Source organism: Carcharhinus amblyrhynchos, chromosome 28, assembly GCF_965287045.1.
Source record: "Carcharhinus amblyrhynchos chromosome 28, sCarAmb.v2.hapA, whole genome shotgun sequence".
Taxonomy (NCBI): domain Eukaryota; kingdom Metazoa; phylum Chordata; class Chondrichthyes; order Carcharhiniformes; family Carcharhinidae; genus Carcharhinus; species Carcharhinus amblyrhynchos.
This window is the reverse complement of record NC_137351.1, coordinates 8,272,681-8,295,748: the sequence shown is the minus strand read 5'-3', so window position 1 is coordinate 8,295,748 and position 23,068 is coordinate 8,272,681. Positions and strand designations below refer to the sequence as shown.

Here is a 23,068-nt window from a genome sequence, read left to right as displayed (position 1 = left end):
GACAGGCCAATGAATGTACTTCAGTGAGCAGAGACTGCCCAGTGACCTCTGTGTGCCTGACTCAATGATTCAGGGTAACTGTTGGTTGAGAGGACCCTGAGGAACAAACCAGTTGGATTGCTGCTTTGAGCGGTTTCACCTTTTCTTGCAGGTAAGCTGGATATCTCACCGGAGGACCCCCGATGGATCGGAGCCTGGTGGGGAGGCTTCCTCCTCTGCGGAGCTCTACTCTTCTTCTCGGCTCTCTTCATGTTTGGCTTCCCGCAGTCTCTGACCATCAAGAGTGACCGAATCGCCGAGAGTGAGCAAGCCATGCTGCCGCAGAACATCGCGCAGGGCTTCGAGAGACCCAAACCCAGCAATGGAGTGGCAGAGCACCTCCAACCCTCCAACACCACGTCCTGCTTCCAGCAGCTGCGAGGTTAGTCACAGCACACCCACCTCCACTCCCCGGTGCCTCAGTTGGTGAGTGTTCCTCCATCCCATGGGGCAACGAGCTGCTAATAAAAGCCAGCCCTGCCCACCCCCTCCCGCCCTCCGCAAGGTGAGGGTTACATCACCTCGGCTGTGATGCTCCCACAGTTCGAATATCTCCACTCCACTCACTGTCAGCTTACACTGGCTGAGGCACCGTAACTGGAAGTGTGGATTGCCACAGCATCACAACTCTGACGAAGGGTCAACCAGATGCAAAATGTTGTCTCTATTCTCTCTCTAACGGTGCTGTCAGACCTGCTGAGATTTTCCAGCATTTTCTGTTTGAATGAGTGACTTGCTGGATGGGTGCGAAAGTTAAACACAACCCTGTATGTTGTTGCCGCCACATCAACTCTGAACACCTCTCAGATCCTGCGAACATCACTCATCGTTAATGCCGGCAATGCACGGTTGCACATCGGTTAGCACTGCTGCCTCACAGCGCCAGCGACTCAGGTTCGTTTCCCAGCCTCAGTCACTGTCTGCGTGGAGTTCTGCACATTCTCCCCGTGTCTGCGTGGGTTTCCTCTGGGTGCTCCAGTTTCCTCCCACGCTCCAAAGATGTGCAGGTTTGGTGGATTGGCCAGGCTAACTTGCCCCTCAGTGTTAGGGAAGCTAGCAGGGTAACTACATAGGGTTACAGAGATAAGGGCTAGTGCAGACTTGATGGGTTGAATGGTCTCCTTAGGGATCCTATGAATCTGTTTTAAGTAAAGTGAAAACAGAAAATAGTGAAAAAATCTTGCAGGTCTCACAGCCTCGCTGGGCACAGTAAGAAGTCTCACTACACCAGACTAAAGTTCAATAGGTTTATTTGGAATCACAAGCTTTTGGAGCACTGCTCCTTCTTCAGGTAGAAGTCTCACAACACCAGGTTAAAGTCCAGCAGGTTTATTTGGTAGCAAACATCACTAGCTTTCAGGCCTCTGACCCTCCATCAGGTGAGTGGAGATTTCAGAACTCTCCACTCACCTGATGGAGGGTCGGAGGCCTGAAAGCTAGTGGTGTTTGCTACCAAATAAACCTGTTGGATTTTAACCTGGTGTTGTGAGACTTCTTACTGTGTTTACCCCCGTCCAACGCCGGCATCTCCACATCATGACCTTCATCAGGTGAGCAGCACTCCGAAAGCTCGTGATTCCAAATAAACCTGTTGGATTTTAACCTGGTGTTGTGAGACTCCTTACTGTTCCCACCCCTATCCAACACCAACATCTCCACATCACAGCACCGCTGGACAGAGAGAACATAGTTTTGATTCTGGATGACCCTTTATCGGAACCCAGTTTCAAGTTTCAAAGGAGAGTTATTTGGCCTTGAAACATTAACTCTGTTTCTCTCTCCACTGATGCTGCTACACCTGCTGAGTTTTTCCAGCACTTTCTGTTTCTATTTCAGATTTCCAGCATTCACAGTATTTGGCTTTTATATTAATTTGTTTTTCTAATGTTGATTGGGGGATAAATATTGGCCAGGTTTTCTTGGAGAACTGCGCAGCTTTTCTTTGTGATAACGCCTTGCAATTTTTCCATGCAACCAAGACAGAGGGAGCCTCAGTTTAACATCTCTGAACTCCGATCCATCGGGTGAAAAGCTGCCTTGTGTTTTGGCCATGTTCTGTCTAATAGAGAATGGAGAGTAATCCTCCATTCAGGCAGTTTGAAGTTTGCTGATTACTGGTGATGATTGATTTGTGTTTCTGGGGTGAAGGTGTCTCACTCTGTGCTTCTCCTGTCACAGTGATTCCTAAGGTCACCAAGCACTTGCTGTCCAACCCGGTGTTTACGTGCATCGTTCTTGCTGCCTGCATGGAGATCGCGGTGGTCGCCGGATTCGCTGCCTTCCTCGGCAAGTACCTCGAGCAGCAGTTCAACCTCTCTGCCTCCTCCGCCAATCAGCTTCTGGGTGAGTGAGGATGCCACATTTTGCCAGGTTCTGGTGCCAGGCTCTGATGCCAGGGATTTGCTGTGAAAGATTTGGACCTATTGACTTCAGAGTCCAGAAGAATGAAAGGCAATGTTATTGTTATTTGGGGCGAGCACCAGGGACCCGGGTTCTGTTCCCAGCTTGGGTGACTATCTGTGTGAAGTTTGCATATTCTCTCCTGTATCTGCGTGGGTTTCCTTCAGGTGCTCCAGTTTCTTCCCACAGTCCAATGTAAGGTGGATTGGCCATGCTAAATTGCTGCTTAGTGTCCAAAGATGCGTGGGTTAGGTGGACTGCCATGCTAAATTGTTCCTTAGTGTCCAAAGATGCGTAGGTCAGGTGGATTGGCCATACTAAATTGTCCCTTAGTGTCCAAAGATGTGCGTGTTAGGTGGAATTGGCCATGCTAAATTGCCTCTTAGTGTCCCAAGATGTGTAGATCAGGTGGATTGGCCGTACTAAATTATCCCTTAATGTCCAAAGATGTACAGGTTAGGTGGATTGGCCATGCTAAATTGCCCCTTAGTGTCCAAAGATGTGTCGGTTAGGGGGATTAGTGTGATAAATGGGGATGGGGTGAACCTGGGTAAGATCCTCCGCCAGAGAGTCAGTGCAGACATGATGGGCCAAATGGCCTCTTTCTGCACTGTACAAATTCTATGATCCTGTGAAGCGTATGAGAGTGTTTGGGCAGTTGACAGGATGACTGCAGAGAGAATGTTTCCCCTTGTGGGGGAGTCTAGAAGCAAGGGGGTGGTAGGGGAGCACAATTTAAAAATGAGCTGTTTGAGACTGAGAGGAGCAAAATTTTTCCCTCTCAGAAAATGATTAGTCTGAGGAATTCCCTTCCCCTGGAGAACAGATGTGAAGGCTGGTGCGTGCCCCTGGATATATCAGCTCTTGCAGCAGCCCCAAGTCTGGGGATGATTTGAAAGCGCCCAATCACAATGTGACACATGGAGCATTAATACCAGCCTAGCTCAGCCGAGCTGAATATTTCTCCAATGCAAAGTCTATTTAATCCATTAAATTTACCCCGATGCCGGGCTTGAGCTGTTATTCTCCGCAGGAGAGAAGGGCAGTCGCACAGTTCAAAGGTCGAGTTGCTCAAGTAACATTTGGATTTCTAGCTTAGAGAAGTGGTTCTTGTAGCTGTCACATCGTAATGCGATTTAACGGAGCGTGGCTTCAGGGTAATTTACAGTTAGGATGATGCAAGTGCCTCCTGTGTATTAAATTATGAATATCGTTGGATAGATATTGTGCGCTTTAATCTATAAAGGCTGTTGTCGACATTCCATCAGTTTCACCAAGTTTTAGGTTAGTAAATATGCTGCTTATTGTATTAGGGAGCAGATCTGAAGCTCCAAGGTATATCATAAAGTTAGCCTAGACCCTTCATCCATAAATCATAGAATTACTACAGTATAGAAGGGGGCCATTCAGCCCATCGGGTCTGTACCAATCACAATCCCACCCAGGCCCTATTCCCATAAGCCTCATTTACCCTGCCAATCCCCCTGACACTAAAGAGCAATTTAGCATGGCCACTCAACCTAACTTTTGGACTGTGGAAGGAAACCAGAGCATCCAGAGAAAACCCACGCAGTCACGGGGAGAATGTGCAAACTCCACACAGACAGTCCAGAATCGAACCTAGGTCCCTGGTGCTATGAGGCACCGGTGCTAACCACTGTGCCACCGTGCCATCCCCAGCTTCACAATGTTTTAAGTCAGTAGTTTGATACTGACTGAAGGAGGAAATACTCTTTTACACAGCGAGTATGTAAGTATCTGGAATGCGCTGACTGTATGACCGTAAGGCATAGGAGCAGAAGCAAGCCATTCGGCCCATCGAGTCCAGTGTGCGCCATTCAATGAGATCATGATTGATCCAATATGACAATCCTCATCTCCACTTTCCTGCCTTATCCCCATAAATGTTTGAGAGCACGGTGGAGGCAGATTCCAGCGTGGCTTTCAACAAAAGCAAAAGGTAATCATTTGGTGAGAAATATATTGCAGGTCTACAGGAGAGTGATGGGGTGCGGGAGCGGCTACAATGCATTTACAGAGCTCGCACAGACAAGGTGGCTGAAAAGGCCTCCTTCTGTGCTGTAACCATTCTATGATTCTAAGGGATTCAGCGAGAACCAAGGAAAGGAATAGCAAATTTTGTTTTATTTATTATTGTCACAAGTAGGCTTACATTAACACTGCAGTGAAATTGCTGTGAGAATCCCCTAGTCGCCACACTCTGGTGCTTGTCCCAGTACACGAAGAGAGAATTTAGCACGGCCAATGCAATTAACCCGCACCTCTTTCAGACTGTGGGAGGAAACCCTCGCAGGCACGGGGAGAACGTGCAGACTCCACACAGACAGTGTCCCGAATTGAACCTGGGTCCCTGGCGCTGTGAGGCAGCAGTGCCACTGTGCCGGTGAGGGGGTAAACAAGGGTGTGTTTTGGGCAGGGGGTTAGAGAAAATTGATCAGCGCATCATCAGTTACAGCAAGTCCCGGGGTGAATGGACTGTGCTGTTAGTAACCAACGTCCAAATTTAATTCTTCTTGTGTTAAAAAAAACACACAGATTTCAATGGGAATTGGAGACTCTAGTTGTTGGTTTGATCCTTGCTGTGGACAGCTGTTGACTGGTCATTTATTAGAATGGGTAATGTAGTGAGTGACAGCGCCCAGCCGATCGCAGGTGACCTTGAGCTGCACAGAAATCGGGATTCTCCCAAAAGAATTTAAAATGTCAAATGTGCGTGAAAACTGGAGTAATTCATGCTGTTTTTCTTTCAGTGGGAGTTCCACACTAGAATCTCCTGCACTCTGTGCACTGCAAAGGTCACCAGTGTGGATATCATTAAATTTCAGTGGATCCCTGCCGGAGAGGCTGAGTGGGCCTCTGCGCGTGCGCTGATCTGTCAGTGCTGAGTTCGCCACATGCGCAGTGGACCCCGCACTGCCGGTCTCCTGATCACTGGCCTGCCCAATGACCCCTGTAACGCCAGCTCTCCGCCCCACCATGTCCCGATCACTGCCCCCGCCGACCATCCTCAGCCAGCCCCGAACCCCGCCCCTCCCACTCGTCCCGATCTCCAGCAACCCCCCCCCACCAATTCCCCACCCCCATAGTCCTAACTCCCCCCCTTCAGTCCCGACCCCACCCCCTCCATACTCTCTGCCCTCCCCTCCTGCGCACTCCCGGCCCCGCAGTCCAAACCCCCACCCCACCATCCCCAGCCTGCCCCGACTGCTGGTTCCCCCCCCCCACCCCCCACCTTCCCCCATGAATCCTGGGTGGCAGCAGGTTTGAGGATAAGGGGGTAAACCTTTAGGACTGAGGTGAGGAGAAATTTCTTCACCCAGAGAGTGGTGAATGTGTTCACTACCACAGGAAGTAATTGAGGCCAAAACATTGTGTGATTTCAAGAGGAAATTAGATATAGCTTTTGGGACTCAAGGGATCGAGTGATATGGGGGGGTAGGAGGGATCTAGATATTGTATTTGATGATCAGCCATGATCAAAATGAATGGCAGAGGAGGCTCGAAGGGCCAAATGGCCTACTCCTGCTCATAATTTCTATGTTTCTCTCTCTCTCTCTATCCATGTTCATGTCTTTTCTTCCTTCTTGCAATGTAGGACTGGAATTGAACAATGAACAGGCTTGCTCATGCACCCCACTCCAAGATTCCCAGTATTTTGTTTTCATTTCAAGGCTAACTGTCTTGTAAAGCTCTTAAAGATGCTTTTATTTCATCTTGTTTTACTTTTGATGTTGCTGTTGTATTTTGATCTCAGCTTTGTTTGGAAGCGCGGTAGCTTTGTGCGTTGTTGTCAGGTGCAGTAGGCATCCTTGCCTGCCCACTGGCTGTTTAATTTTACAACGCCTCCTTCACCCTTCCCTGTAGGAATGACGGCCATTCCCTGTGCATGTCTGGGCATCTTCCTCGGAGGGCTCCTGGTGAAGAAGCTCAGCTTGACGCCCCTGGGTGCCATTCGAATGGCCATGTTGGTGAACCTCGTCTCCACCGCGTGCTACATTTCCTTTCTCTTCCTGGGATGCGACACGGGACCCATAGCCGGGGTCACCGTTCCTTACAAAAACTCGTGAGTACGATATTTTTTAATTGTGAACGCTGTTGTGATGGTCTGCTGTTAGGGCGAACGGTGATTTTGTGGAGTTGGCATTGGGCTATAGTTTTCCCTAGATTTGAGTCAGAAAAGGTACTTAAGAATATTCCGCGAGGAAATTCAGGCCGGAATTTTACCAGCCTGCCTGACACAGTAATCAGAGCGGGCGAGAGGCAGATCATGAACAAGTCCATTGATCTTGGGTGGGATTTTATGGTTTTGGGATGAGCAAGGCCTTAAAATCCTGCCCTCTGTGTTTGCCTGTCAATGTCCTCCACTGTTTGAAGGTCTGAACTGAAATAGGGAGATCCTGAGGTTGAAGTGCAGATTGTAATTTGCAAGAACAGGTTACAGATTAAATGCTTTCTTTGGGAAGAGGGAAGCAGGAAAGGTCAAAGGAGCTAAAAGACAAGCAAGACAGAGCGGAGGTATAAAGTCAAGTAGCAACAGCATCATCATGAACGCAACGCACCTACAAGAGTGAGTTGGGTCTGTTCTCTTCTTAGAATAGAACATAGAACATTACAACGCAGTACAGGCCCTTCGGCCCTCGATGTTGCACCGACCAGTGGAACCAATCTAATGACCCTCTAACCTAAACTATTCCAATAGTATCCATATGCCTATCCACTAGACATAGGCAAAACTGATCTGAAGTGAAACTTATTTGATTAATTAATGTTTAAAATTAAAAAAACTACAGAGAGCGAAAGAGACAGCTTATATTGAAGAAAGAGAGAAAGAGAGAGTGAGGGGGCCCAGGAACCTGGTCCCAATACAGATTTGAACTTGTGCAAAACTCAACTGAAAAACAGCTGTATTGAGCGTTATATCTTCTTATCTATGTTATGAAATTTCTGGGCACACACAGCCTGAAACTTTCAAAAACAATTCGCAGCTGTGATCATGAAAGGCTGTTCATGACAAAAACCATTTCTGTTAACATTGCACTTTCAAATGTAGACACTTTCTAAGTTCATCCCAGAATTCCCAGCTGAGTCCAAAATGCAGTCAAGTTAGCTTAAGTTAGCTTTAGCTTTAGTTATATAGGCAGAAATAACTTAAAATGAAGCCTATTGACTAAAGCAAACCATACAAAGGATTCCAAAAGTGGGACCATATTCAGTGTACTGTGCGGGACACTACTGGAGATTCATTAACTTCTGCTGTTGCAAGCAAGGACAGAGAATAAGGCACTCAGCCAAATCTCCGTTGACTGCAGCGGGACTAGAGAATCCCATCACCATGAACAGTTGGAAAGTTCCCCCTTGGGTATTAAACACAAGGAGGAATAACTTAGTTATTCAATTGGTCGCATATTGAAAATAATGTTTTAAAATTAAATTTTGCAATTGATTTACTCACAATAAATTGAAGCTTTATTCTCTCTGGATCCAGAAGAAGGAAGGTATTATATTGTATTCAATTAATACGCTGAGGTATTGGGCTCAGTGGCAGCCCATTTTTAGGTTGAGAGGTTTTAGAACAAAGAACAAAGAAAATTACAGCACAGAAACAGACCCTTCGGCCCTCCAAGCCTGCACCGACCATGCTGTCCAACTAAACTAAAACTACTTACCCTTTCAGGGATCATCTCCCTCTATTCGCATCCTATTCATGTATTTGTCAAGATGCCCCTTAAAAGTCACTACCGTATCCGCTTCCACTACCTCCCCAGGCACCCACTACTCTCTGTGTAAACATCTGCCTCGCACATCTCCTTTATACCTTGCCCCATGCATCTTAAACCTGTGCCCCCAGTAATTGATTCTTCCATCCTGGGGAAAAGCTTCTGACTATCCAATTCTGACTATCCCATGCCTCTCATAATCTTGTAGACTTCTATCAGGTCACCCTTCAACCTCTATCGTTCCAGTGAGAGCAAACCAAGTTTCTCCGACCTCTCCTCATAGCTAATGCCCTCCATACTAGGCAACATCCTGATAAATCTTTTCTGTACCCTCTCCAAAACCTCCACATCCTTCTGGTAGTGCGGCAACCAAAATTGAACACTATATTCCAAGTCTGGCCGAATGAAGGTTCTATAAATCTGCAACATGATTGCTAATTTTTAAACTCAGTGCCCTGACCAATGAAGGCAAGCATGCCGTATGCCTACTTGACTACCTTCTCCGCCAGCATTGCCACTTTCAGTGACCTGTGTACTTGTACACCCAGATCCCTTTGCCTATCAATACTCTTAAGGGTTCTGCCATTTACTGTATATTTCCTATCTGTATTAGACTTTCCAAAATGCATTAGCTCACATTTGTCCGGATTAAACTCCATCTGCCATCTCTTCAGCCAAGTCTCCAACCGATCTATATCCTGCTGTATCCTCTGATAGTCCTCATCGCTATCCGCAAATCCATCAATCTTTGTGTCATCTGCAAACTTACCAATGAAACTAGTTACATTTTCCTCCAAATCATTTATATATATTACAAACAGCAAAGATCCCAGCACTGATCCCTGAGGAATGCCACTTATCACAGCCCTCCATTCAGAAACGCACTCTTCCACTGCTACCATCTGTCTTCTTTGACCGAGCCAGTTTTGTATCCGCCTTGCCAGCTCACCTCTGATCCCATGCGGCATCACCTTCTGCACCAGTCTGCCATGAGGGACCTTGTCAAAGGCCTCACTGAAGTCCATGTAGACAACATCCACTGCCCTACCCTCATCAATCACCTTCACCACTTCCTCGAAAAACTCGATCAATTTCATAAGACGCGACGTCGGGGAAGTGATGCAAGTCCAGAATGTGGGGCATAGACAGTTGAAGCCATAGCAGCCACTGGTGGGACAAATTCAGGGAGGATGTAACTGTGGCCAAAGCAATGGAGAATGCTAGTAGGCTGGGAGGTGGAGGATTGTAGCGAGGAAATTACAGAGTTAGCGAGGAGGGAAGCCTTGACAGGTTTAAATACAAGGGTGAGAATCTTAAATTGGAGATGTCGGGGGAGGGTGAGGGGTGGTGGAGGAATAGGGAAACAATATAGGTCTGGCTCATGTTGGAGGCTTTACTTCTTAGAAATGGAAAACCTAATCAATGTTGGGTTTTCCTTCTTTATATTGCAGATCTGCCTCGGATACAGATTTGGACCCTTACGCACCTTGCAATAGTGACTGTGACTGCAAGACAGCAGCTTATAATCCTGTGTGTGGATCTGATGGAATTACCTACTTGTCTTCATGTTTTGCTGGCTGCTCCAATGTGGTGAGAGTTTGTGTGTGTAATATATACGGTGCGGAGAACGTAACAAGTCTCGAAACTGCATGTCGTGGGGTCAGTAGAAATGGAAAGGTGGCAGCCCACAAAATGGGACTGTCTCTTCTCACACTAATCGCCAGCGTAAAGAGTAAAATGGAATTGAGTCAAACTGAAAGCTAACTCATTAAAACAAAATGCAGAGGCGTCAGTAACAGTGCAATTGGTAACAATGGGGAGATTCAGATTGCACTTAAAACCCTGGAGTTGATGGCCGAATGGTATTATCGCTCGACTGTTAATCCGGACACTCAACTAATGTTCTTGGGGACCCAGGTTCGAATCCTGCCACGGCAGATGGTGGAATTTGAATTCAACAAAAAATATCAGGAGTTAAGAGTCTACTGATGACCATGAAACCATTGTCGGAAAAGCCCATCTGTTCACTAATGTCCTTTAGGGAAAGAAATCTGTCAAACTTACCCGGTCTGGCTCACATCTGACTCCAGAGCCACAGCAATGTGGTTAACTCTCAACTGCCCTCAGGCAACTAGGGGTGGGCAATAAATGCTGACCAGCCTGTGATGCCCATGTCCCACAAATGAATGAAAGAAATACCTGGAATGGGTTGGATAGTTTTCATGTTGTTGTTTATGCACACAGGCTGGAACCGGAGTGTTTCAGTGCCAACACCAAGCTTTGCGTAATCTGCTCTAACCTCTTCAAGCAACGAGTGGAATTTTCCCAAAAAATTACTGTATCATTCTGAGTGAGAAAATTCACACCATCATGTCCAGCGCCAATCAAATCACAATTTTTCCCACATTAAGGATGGGATTTTCCAGCTGCGCTCGCCCCAAGACCAGAAAAATCCCACCCTAGGTCAACAGGCCTTTGCATGGTGATGTCAAGCTGAGGATGTCCCCAATGTTGGGGGGGAGGCCTTCCTCTTAGATCATGGCCAATATTTATCCATAACCCAACAAATAAAACAGCGTATCTAATCATTATCTCATTGCTTTTTGTGGGCACTTTCTGTGCGCAAATTGGCTGCTGCTTTCCCTACACGTACATCAGTGACTACACCTCGCAAATACTTTATTGACTGTCAGGCCCACTGAGATGTCGTGAAGTCATGAAACATAGAAACTAGGACGGGAGTAGGCCATTCGGCCCTTCGAGCCTGCTCCACCATTCAATGTGGTCATGGCTTTTCCCCATATCCCTTGATGCCATTAAAATCTAAAAAAAATTATCCCTTTCATGAATACAATCAGTGACATGGACTTCACAGCCTTCTGTGCTAAATAGTTCCACAGGTTCACTAACCTGTGACTGAAGAAATGTTTCCTTATCTCATCTAGATGGTCGATCCTGTATCCTGAGACTGTGTCCCCTGATTCTAGGTGCCCCAATCAGGGGAAACGTCCTCCCTGCATCTTGTCTGTCCAGCCCTGTTAGAACTTTGCACCTTTCAATCAGATCTCCTCTCTTCTTTCTAAACTCTGGTGAATGCAGGCCCAGTCAAACCAATCTTTCCTCCTAGGACAGCCCTGCCAACCCCGATATTAGTCCAGTGAGCCTCTGCTGCACTCCCTCTATGGTAGGTATATCCTTTCTTAGGTAGGGAGACCAAAACTGTGCACAATACTCCTTGATGAGACCATCAATAAATTCAAATCCTTATTCTCTTTTACATGACCATTTTATGCCTCTGGTGGGAAGCTCACTAAGTACATGAGGGAGAGCACAGAAAAGTACAGCACAGGAACAGGCCCTTCAGCCCACAAGTTTGTGCCAAACATGGCTCCAAATTAAGTTAATCCCTTCTGCCTGCCCTTGGTCCATACCCCCTTATTTCTTGCACATTCATGTGCTTATCTAAAAGCCCCTATTGTGTCTACCTCCATCACCACCCTTGGCATTCTAGAGACCAACCATTCTCTGTATAAAAAAACTTGCCCCAGACGTCTCCTTTGATCTTTCCCCCCTCACCTTAAGTGTACGCCCCCCAGTATCAGAAATTTCAAAAAGATTCTGACTGTCAACCCTATCTATGCCTCTCATCATTTTATAGACTCCTATCAGATCTCCCCTCAGCCTCCACCACTCCAGAGAAAGCAACTCTTGTTTGTCCAGCCTCTCCCTATACTGTCCAATCCAGGCAACATCCTGGATTTGAAGGTATGAGCTATCAGGAGAGGCTGGACAAGCAAGGGAATACTAGAAAAGAACAGAATGTTCTAACAGGGTGATACAAAATAGAGTGCGACATGGCTGCATTAGAGCATTAACACTGGCTGAAGGGCCTGATCCTGCGCTGTAAATTCCATGTAACAACGTGGATTGTCTACTCAAAATGGCCTGATGTTGCCCATTTTAAATAATGGATAGACTGACAATGGATAGATTCATCCATTGACTCTATCTACACTCCCCGCTGCCTCGGAAAAGCAGCCAGCATAATTCAGGACCCCACGCACCCCAGACGTTCTCTCTTCCATCTTCTTCCATCAGGAAAAAGATACGAAAGCCTGAGATCACGTACCAACCGACTCAAATACAGCTTCTTCCCTGCTGCCGTCGGAGTTTTAACTGAACCTACCTTGCATTAAGTTGACCTTTCTCTACACCCTAGCTATGACTGTAACACCACATTCCACACTCTCTCCTTTCCTTCTCTATGAACGGTATGCTTTGTCTGTATAGCGTGCAAGAAGCAATACTTTTCACTGTATACTAATACAGGTGACAATAATAAATCAAATGAAAATCTCCAGCCTTGCCAGCAGCTGGGATTCTCCAGTCCCACTGCAGGGAATGAAGACTTGGCTGAGCGTCAAATCCTCACTAGCCGCAGTGGCGGGGCATGTGAGATCCGAGAATTCTGGCCACGATTGCATGTATCCAAATGTATTAATATCTGATACATCAACTGTAACATATTTTGCATGAATATTAATGGCTCACGCGTTAAAATCTAAACCGTGGTCTCCCAATTTGCAAAAAGCGAAGGGTATTGAATAACATCAGATGGTGCAACAGGCTTTGCCGTCTGAATGGATCGGCTTACAAATGGAAGCTTAGGAAACAAAAATTACATATTTGTCTATTTTTATGCACAGATGAGATTGTAATCATAACACTTGGGCATCTGGGCCTCTCCTGGCTGTCATTTTGTCCCTCTAGGCTGATATTCGTTTGTGATTATAAGATTATATTCGCTCATAATCAGAAAATTAATGAGCCACTTTATATTAAATTGCAGCTGTATGAAGCCTTGGCATGAAGAAATTATTCTCTTTGTCTCTATCATTAACTAAAATACTTCATTTTCTTTTCACGCTGCCTGCTTCAGACAGCAGACATGCATTGTTGATAATACAATGTATTAGTATTCTGTACCACGCAAGCGTACTGATTAGCCAAGGTCAATGAATTGTTAAAGGATAATGTCAGCTCCTGGCCTGTAAGCTGAATGAACATCTCCAGCTGGAAATGAGAGGTTACTAACCATCAGTCTGCCTGTTGTGTGCCAGCTGATATCGAGTGGGAACCTTTCCATTCCTGGAAGTTCTACAGTCACAATAACCACAACATACAGCACTTTGAGTAGCACGTTGGTACAGCCGTTAGCACTGCTACCTCGCAGCACCAGGTATCTGGGTTCAATTCCAAACTTGGGTCACTGTGAGGAGATTGCACATTCTCCCCATGTCTGCGTGGGTTTCCTCCGGGTCCTCCAGTTTCCTTCCACTGTCGAAAGATGTGCAGGTTGGGTGGATTGGCCATGCTAAGTTGTCTCTTTGTGTCAGGGTAAATACATGGGATTACAGGGATTGAGCCGGGTAGGGTTGTTCTCCGTGCACTCTAGATGGGCTGAATAGCCTCCTCCTGCACTGTAGGGATTCTATGATCCTATGATTCTTGACCACAGTAGAGATCTAAATCCATGTCATAGAATCCCAACAGCGCAGAAGAAGCCATTCAGCCCACCAAGTCTGCACTAACTCTCTGACAAAGTGTCTTACCCAGGCCCTCTCCCCCGCCCTACCCCCATAACCACACACATTTCCCATGGCTAATCCATCTAACCTATACATCTTGGAACACTAAAGGGTAGGGGTTTCCTCCCTTAGGCCAAATATATGCAGGTTAGGTGGATTGACCATGCTAAATTGCCCCTTAGACCGGAATTCTACCACCTGACCACCCCCAGAATCGGGGCAGGTAAGGCTCGCAGAACCGTATTCTCCAGGAATCCCTCAGGCGGAAGTTCTAGTGTCCCACGATGTGTAGGTTACAGGAATTAGCGAGGTAACTACATGGGGTTACGGGGATAGGGCCTGGATCGGATTGTTGTTGGTGCAGATTCGATGGGGCGAATGGCCTCCTTCTGCACTGTAGGGATTCTATGATTCTGAGGTGTTCTGGTTTCCTCCCACAGTCCAGTGATGTGCGGGTTCGGTGTATTGGCCATGCTAAATTGCCCCTTGGTGTCAGGGGGACTAGCTAGAGTAAATGCATGGGGTTATGGGGATAGGGCCTGGGTGGGATTGTGGTCAGTGCAGATGGGATGGGCCGAATGGCCTCCTTCTGCGCTGCAGGCATTCTATGAACCTGTGACTTCACAGCGAAAGAATTCAGCTCTGATCCGTGAGGTAAAAGGACAGGTTCTAACTTGGGAAGGAAATGATCCTTTGACCTGTTTAGATGACAAAGATTTTTGCTCAGACTTTGTTTTAGATATTTAATTGAAGCTCCACTCCATAATTATTTGGGCTAGAGAGGTATCATGAAAAGCAGTGCTGGCTTACATAATTAATGACTATTTGCTCCTGAAGGCTATTATTTCCATGTCTCAGCCAGTGACAGCTTCATAATGGGTTACTTGTAAAGGAGAGCGTGCAATAAGTTCAGCTGAATGGTTCTCTTTTGTTGAGTTGATCTTACTGTGTGCCTTTTGTTGGATAAACCTATGGGAGGGTGCTATGATATTAGGGTAATGGCTGCCAGCCTGCTACAGCGACTGTTACTCCTGTACTTTGTAAAAGGTCGGCAACACTGCAACTCACTGCATTCCCCTTCACAATTTTCACAATCTTTTGTTGGAAGAGTGATCGGGGCTGAAAATGATAATGTTCAGTGAGGCGAACATTCCCTCTCTTCGACACACGGGCCCCGGTTTCCTAGAACTTAGATGGGGTCACACGAGGGTAGGAGTTGGACTTTGTTCTCTTTGATTTAGAATCATGGAATAGAATCATAGAAACCCTACAGTGCAGAAGTAGGTCATTCAGCCCATCGAGTCTGCATCAACCACAATCCCACGCAGACCTTGTTCCCGTAACCCCTCATATTTACCCTGCTAATCCCCCTGACACTAGGGTTAATTTGGCGTGGCCAATCAACCTAACCTGCACGTCTTTGAACTGTGGGAGGAAACCGGAGCACCCAGAGGAAACCCATGCAGACATAGCGAGAACATGCAAATTCCACAAAGACAGTGACCTGAAGCCAGAATTGAACCTGGGTCCCTGGCGCCGTCAGGCAGCAGAGCTAACCACTGTGCCACCGTGCTGTGTGATTTATTATTGTCACATGTATTGGTATACAGTGAAAGGTATTGCTTCTTGCATGCCATACAGACAAAACGTATCGTTCATAGATTACGTAAGGGAGAAAGAAATGAGAGGTTGCAGAATATAGTGTTACAGTCATAGCTAGGTGTTGAGAAAGATCAGCTTAAACATGGTGGCACAATGGTTAGCACTGCTGCCTCACAGCACTGGGGACCGGGTTCAATTCCAGCCTTAGGTCACTGTCTGTGACATGATATTACATTGGCCATGCCCTTGCCCATTCACTTAGGCTATCTAAGCCTCCTTGCATCCTCATCATAACTCCATAGTTTAGTGCCAATCAGCAAATTTGGAAATATTACATTAGGTCCCACACCCAAATCATTTTGATGGGTTATGACTCCAACACTGATCCTTGCAGTACTCCACTAGCCTGCCACTCTGAGAATGACTACCTCAAACAAACATTAGATCCTTGCATATACCAATGAGGTACTTGAGTCAGTTTTTGTACCCTCTGATAAAATTGGTCCAACTGAACAAAACAAAAATACACCAGTTATATATATATATGTAAATATTTAATACACTTCCACATGGAACTAGGAGGAGGAGAAGTTTGTTCAGAGATCCAGTGCAACCCTTAGGCCACCAAAGGCAATCAATTGTCCCTTCATCCTGTTTTCCAATCACCCTCACCCTCCATTGCCCTCCCCCCACCGCCCCCACCCCCAACACCCCACCCACGTCGCTCCAACAACCAGAGTGGCAAGCAGACCAAATCATTCCTGGGAAAAGCGACAATCCACCTCTTAAACTATTGGTGGTTCCCGCTGTGGCTGCGATTATTAAAATGAGGCCCGTATGTTCCAATTTTAACCAGCCTTAGGCCTCCCATTTCTTGAAATCATAGAATCCCTACACTACAGAAGGAGGCCATTTGGCCCATTGAGCCTGCACCAACAACAACCCCATCCCGTAACCCCACATATTTACTCCACTAATCCCCTAATTTTTACTCGCTTTCCAGAAAAAGGATGTAACTACTGTTTTCCCCATCCAGAGAACCTGCCGTTCCCTATGATATCCCTCCATAAATAAAGCCAGGTCTGTGCTGGGTTATCCCCAGGTACAGCAGTGTCACTCGGCTGAGGAAGTAGAGATGTCCAGCTGCACAGTGCCATAGGGAGAGGTGGGGGGAGGGGATGAAAAACCTGGAAGAAAAAGCTGTGTCACTCATGAACAAGCTCTCCTTTTTGCCTGTGTCGTTACTTCAATCCTTCAGGAAACGTGTTAGAAAATAATGATAGGCTTTGTGCTAAAATAGTGCGATTCTGACTGAATCCTCCCACTCAGCCATAAACCTGCCTTAGCAATGATTTCCCAACCTTATTGCTTACGTTTTATCTCGAAAGTGTGGCAAATCTTCAGCAGTGTTGCCCATTGTTACAACCCTTCAAGGTCTATCCACCCCTCCGATTCTGGCCTCTCGCACATCTCCGATTTTCAACCTCCAGCCGTTGGTGACCTTACCTTCAGCTGCCTCAGCCCTAAACTCTGGATTCCTTCCCTAAACGTCTCTGCTTTTCTACCTCCTTGCCCTGCTTTAAGATGTCCTTAAAACTTACCTCCTTGACCAGGACTTGAGTCACCTCTCTGAGTATTTTCTCACATGGTTCACTGTCAAATCTTGTTTGATGTCACTCTTCAGAAGCACCTTGAGTCATTTTGCTACCTTGAAACATGACAAATAAATGCAATCTTCCGAGAGCAAATGACTGTGGGTGCTGGAATCTGAAACAAACAAGCAGCTCTGACAAAGGGTCATCCAGACTCAGAACAGCCACCTGATGAAGGAGCTGCGCTCCAAAAGCTCATGATTCCAAATTGAAATTTACAATATGACAAAATCCTCGATGTGGGTACTTGAAATGCCAAGGAACACAAGTGGGGGTCATGCATAAGAAGAGAACTCAGGGGACATTTTGAGCCAAAAGTTTCCAGTGGTGTCGGGCAAATTACTCTGTTCTTGTGGTTTTATTTCGGGATTTGTTAGCTTTTTATTTTAATGTTGGACTTCAACCTGGTGTTGTGAGACTTCTAACTATGCCCACTCCAGTCGGCATCTCCACATCAGACTCAGAACGTTAGCTCCATTCTCTCTCCACAGATGCTGTCGGACCTGCTGAGATTTTCCAACAAGTAAATGCAAGCTGTCATTGAGTAATCATGAGTCACTATTGCTCTCTCCCTGTTATTTGAATGTTTTCCCCCTCTATTCCGCAGTTCTGCTGTGAGGAAATGCGTCATTGGGTAGCATGTTTTCCTGTGGTTGGGTAGTTCTGGATCCTGTCAGAATTTGGAACCTCTCCCTTCATGCCCCGCCGTTAACTGTTGGACTTTTTTCCAGCACCAGGTGCTGCAGGATTGCTCCTTTCCTTCCCAAAACGGCAAACAGATTTTGAAAGTATTTGAAGTTGTTCTCCTCTGCTCATTGTTTTATGCAGATTGAGTTCAGATTTCTCCTCGCAGATGCTCAGCTCTCGTTTTGCAAGTGGAGTCCTAATCTTAACCTCTTCCTCTGAGTCTTCCTTTTTTGTTATATTCTTTGATGGGGTGTGGACCTCATTGGCTAGGCCAGCATTTATTGCCCATTCCTAATTGCCCTCAAGAAGGTGTGGGTGACTCACCTTCTTGAACCATTGCAGTTCACGTAGTGGTATTAGGGAAGGAGTTACAGGATTTCCACCCAGTGACCATGACGGAACCGCGATATATTTCCAAGTCAGGATGGTGTGTGGCTGCAGGAGAACTTGCAGGTGGTGAGTTCCATGTATCTGCTGCCTTTGTCTTTCAAGGTAATAAAGATTGTGGGTTTGGAAGGTGCTGTCCAAGGAGCCCCAGTGAGTTGCTGCAGTGCATTTTGTAGATGGTACACATGGCTGCCACTGTGCATTGGTGGTGGATGGAGTGAATGTTTGAGGATGTGGTGTTAACCAAGTGAGCTGCTTTGTCCTGTTTGGTGTCAAGCTTCTTGAGTGTTGTTGAAGCTAAACTCATCCAAGTAGGCATTATTCCATCACACTGCTGACTTGTGCCTTGTAGATGGTGGACAGTCTTTGTGAAGTCAGGAGGTGAATTACTCCCTTCAGAATTCTCTGACCTACCTAGGAGTGTTATGAAATACTCTTCCCTTGCCTGGATGGGTGCAACTCCAGCACCACATAAGAAGCTTGACACCATTCAGGAAATGGAGCCTGCTTGATTGCATCCCTTCCGCAAACATTCAGCCTGTCCACCCCCGAAGCACAGTGCCAGCAGTTTGTTCCATCTAGAATATGCACTGCAGGAACACACCACAGCCCCTTCGACAGCACCTTCCAAGTCTACCATCTAAAGGATCCTTAGCAGACATATGGAAACATCACCACTTGTAACTTCCCTTCCAACTCACTCATCAGCCTGACTTGAAAATATATTGCTGTTCCTTCTCTGTCGCTGGGTCAAAATCCTAACTGCACTGTGGGTGTACCTACACCACAGGGTCTGTAGTGGTTCAAGAAGATGGCTCACCGCCACCTTCTAAAGGGCAACTAAGGATGCGCAATGAATGTTGCCCCGTCTAGCGAAGCCTACATTCCCAAAATTAATTTTAAAAAGTGAACATTTCAATTTGACAACCTGTTGTCAGGATTGCAAGAAGTTAAAGATGGGACATTTACAAAGATGGTTCCATATTTGAAGAATTAAGTTAGGAGGAAAGAATAAGTGAGTTGGGCTTCTTTTTTGGAAATGGGGGGCACTTTAAGGTGGTCTTATTGAAATTTACAATATGACAAAATCCCCGATGTGGGTATGTGAAATACCAAGGAACACAAGTGGGGGTCATGCGTAAGAAGAGAACTCAGGGGACATTTTGAGCCAAAAGCTTCCAGTGGTGTGGGGCAAATTACTCAGTTCTTGTGATTTTACCTTGGGATTTGTTAGCTTTTTACTCTAACGAGGATCTTCTTGGAGCAATGGTATTTTGTTGAAAACAGATTTATTTACAAAGGCTAAGTCGGAACAAGACACAGCTGGAGTTACTCTCTAAGATGCTTTCAGTCATCTTCACTCAGTGAGTAATATCACTGTGAGACAGCTCCTTATGTACACGCTCAGTTGCTATTACTAGAGTTAACCCTTTGAAGAACAAAGAGTAGTTCAGCACGGGAACATGCCAGACCCTTCAGCCCTTCAAGCCTGCACTGATCATGTTTACCTGTCAAGACGAACTGCTTATATCCCTCTATTTCCCATCTGTTCATGTGTCTATCAAGATAAGTCTTAAATGTGGCTAACGTAACTACATCAACCACCTTACTTAGCAGTGCATTCCAGGCCAGGCCCCCACCACCCTGTATAAAAAACTTCCGCTGTACATCTCCACTGAATGTTCCCCCTCCCCTTACCATGTCTTGAACTTGTGCTCCCTTGTAATTATCATTTCTGTCCTGGGGAAAAAAGCTTCCAACTCTTCACCCTATCTATACCGCTCATAATTTTATAAACTTCTATCAGGTCGGCTCCTCAGCCCCTGCCTTTCCAGGGAAAACAATCCCAGTTTGTTCAATCTCTCCCCATAGCTAATACCCTCCATACCAGGAAATATCCTGGTAAACCTTTTTCCGCAAAGCCTCCAAGTCCTTCTGGTAGTGTGGCAACCAGAATTGGGCAAAGGATTCCAAATGTGGCCTAACCAATGTTTTATACAACATAATTTGCCAATTTTTGTACTCTAAGCCCCGCCCAGTGAAGGCAAGCATGCCATATGCTTTCTTCACCACCTTTTCCACCTGTGCTGCCACTTTTAAGGATCTGTGTACCTGTACTGCCAGATCTCTCTGCGTGTCTGTGCTCCTGATGGTTCTGTCAGTTATTTTATAGCTCCCACCTGAACTGGATAACCAAAATGCATCACCTTGCATTTGTCCGGATTAAATTCCATCTGCCATTTCTCTACCCATTTTCCCAGCCTGTCTATAGCCTGCTGCATTCTCTGACAATCTTCATCATTAGCCACAACTCTGCCGATCTTAGTATCATCCGCAAACTTGCTAATCAGACCAGCTACATTTCCTTCCAACTCATTTATATACATTACAAACAGCAGAGGTCCCAGCACTGAGTTTACTCAGTTACCTGTGAAGAATCTAGAAGCAGATAATGTGAAGAGGCTGAAGAATTAAATCAATCATATTTCTCGGAAACATTGACATTCAGTCACAGTTGAGTTGAAGAATTACAAAGGGACAAGCTCACTGGGTACACAGAAACACCAGAATTAGGAGCAGAAGTAGGCAAATTCAGCCCTTTGAGCCTGCTCCACCCCTCAATCAGATCATGGCTGATCTCTCCCCATATCCCCATATCCCATTAACCCATTTACTGTTTACCGCAGACGGGCCTTTTCCTGTTCTCAAGCGTTCTTACACTCTTAATTCAGTCCTCAGTGCAGTGTTGGGTGACTCCTTTCCCGCTCACCAGAATGGTGGGATCCCACCAGATTCTGCACTCGGAGTCTCATTAGTTATGCACAGGCAAGTTCCCTCTGAGCCACCTGGCGGGCCAGCAGCTGACTCGCCTGCCCACTGTCAGCTGGTGGGTGCAAAGGTCCTGGCATCATATTTAAAAGTGTCGATGGTAGCCGTGATGTGGAGATGCTGGTGTTGGACTGGGGTGGGCACAGTAAGAAGTCTCACAACGCCAGGTTAAAGTCCAACAGGTTTTTTTGGAATCATGAACTTTTGGAGTGTGTTCGGAGACTCCAAAAGCTACCAAGTAAACCTGTTGGACTTCAACCTGGAGTTGTGTGACTTCTTACTGTGCCATATTTAAACACCAGTCCAGTTCACTCATATCACCCTATCCACCCGCCTGTCTTCACCAGGCTGTGCAGGATGTCAGCAACCCAGAGGGAAAAGACTAACAACCTCCTCTATTCATCACCCTCCCTCCCAAGTCCATCACCTGTGAGACACCCATGCCCCATTTGGATCTCTATCCACTGTCTCTGAAGTGTTCATGCATCCCCTTTCTGTCAACGATGTGGCATCCCTTTGAACCCCTCACCTTTGAGCTTTTTAATACAGCATTGTCAGGGTCGAGCTCCCCCACCCCCACTCGGACATCTCTCTGCCTTCAATTATCCATCTCCTTCATCCATTTCCTTTCCTCTCTGCCTGTCATTATGACCCCTCACCCTTTTCCCGTCCTTGGACAGCCTTCCTTCCACATTGCCCCCTCTTTGGTTTTATCACACACCCACCCCACCACCACTCTCCCACATCGCACTCCACCCCGGGTCAAAGTTCAGACCCTTGTTGTGGTGGCTGTATGTGTCCCACAGCACGGTGCTGTCCAGATAGACACTGGTGTGTGGCACCAGAGGGAAGGAGACCCCTGTACTCCCCAACCCTAGACTCTGTACTGATCCAACTCGGTGACACAGGAAGGTCCATGGGTCCAGTAGCACGGAGCTGCCATGAAGACCAGCGCGGCATGGAGATAGAGGCAGGAGCTGGTCTGCCCTGGCAGAGTGCTGCACATCACATCATCAGCAGCAGAAAGACGTTGCCCCAAAGTCTCTTGTGAACTGAGGGCCACCTTGTGCAGTCGGGTTATAGAGCGACGTGATTCCCCACTGGCGCGGCGCAAGATTGGAAGGCCTGACAGGATGTGGGCGGGCAGCTGTTTTAATGAGCATTCATGATAAGCAATTGCATTCGCGCCATCCAGCAACTGGGTAACAAAGCCTCCGTTAGCCCACTTATGGGAGCCTTGCAATGTGATGTTACACCAGCGGGTTTCCAAATTTTTACCTCCCGCTAAATTCTCTGCTCCCTCATCACAAAGCAAAAAGGATGGCAGAATTCTGCCCTCAAATCGAGTTAATTTGGTAAATATTCTGTATTCTGTGCAGTGTATCTCATGCAGCAGGTATTCTGAATGCACTTGGCTTCTCTACACCCTCGCTATGACTGTAACACCATGGGGTGTATTTTCCTATTCCACTTGCCGCAGGAGTTGTGGTGGGCGAGGGAGTGGACCATGGAAAGGTCCGTTGACCTCAGCCTGGATTTTCTGGTTTCAGGGAGGGTGCAGCCGGAAAATCCCACCCTATGTCCTGCACCCTCTCCTTTCCTTCTCCCTCGTGTACTCTATGAGCAGTATGCATTTTCTGCATAGTGCGTAAGAAACAATATTTTTCACGGTATTCCAATAAATGTGACAATAATAAACCAAATCAAATCTAAAGATGATTATGTACTCTGCCACAGGCCTCTTAGTGATAGAAAAACTTTCTCCAAAAGCAATGTACCATGTCAAGCTTCTTTTGTTACCCACTGTGATTATACCTTTACAGAACCTCAGCGCCTGTGCTTGTCTGAACATCGGCCCCGTCAAGAATGCCACTGTAATCCCAGGCAAATGTCCGAGCCCAGGCTGCCAAGAGGCTTTTCTGACCTTCATGTGCGTGATGTGTGTTTGCAGTCTTATTGGAGCCATGGCCCAGACACCAGCCATTATTATACTCATCAGGTAAGCCGGACTGTAACTAATACCTTGTCATAAGTGCAGCAGCCACACCCTTGGGTTAAAGGCAGACTGTTGCGAGTGAACATTTGCCATTTCTGGGGCAGTTAATACAACCTCTAGAGCAAATTGCAAAGGGCCTCTCCAAAAGGG

At 46.5% G+C, this 23,068-nt stretch overlaps 1 protein-coding gene across 1 annotated transcript in view; it reads left to right on the top strand.

Annotated features, from left to right (window-relative positions):
- Positions 1-23,068, top strand: part of slco3a1a (solute carrier organic anion transporter family member 3A1a) — a 190,834-nt gene that overhangs the window by 154,802 nt on the left and 12,964 nt on the right. Inside the window, exons 4-8 of the mRNA XM_080214017.1 lie at positions 152-421; positions 2,218-2,382; positions 6,325-6,523; positions 9,629-9,767; positions 22,746-22,921. Of these exons, the coding sequence (XP_080070143.1) occupies positions 152-421; positions 2,218-2,382; positions 6,325-6,523; positions 9,629-9,767; positions 22,746-22,921 (949 nt within the window). The remainder of the gene's footprint in view (positions 1-151; positions 422-2,217; positions 2,383-6,324; positions 6,524-9,628; positions 9,768-22,745; positions 22,922-23,068) is intronic.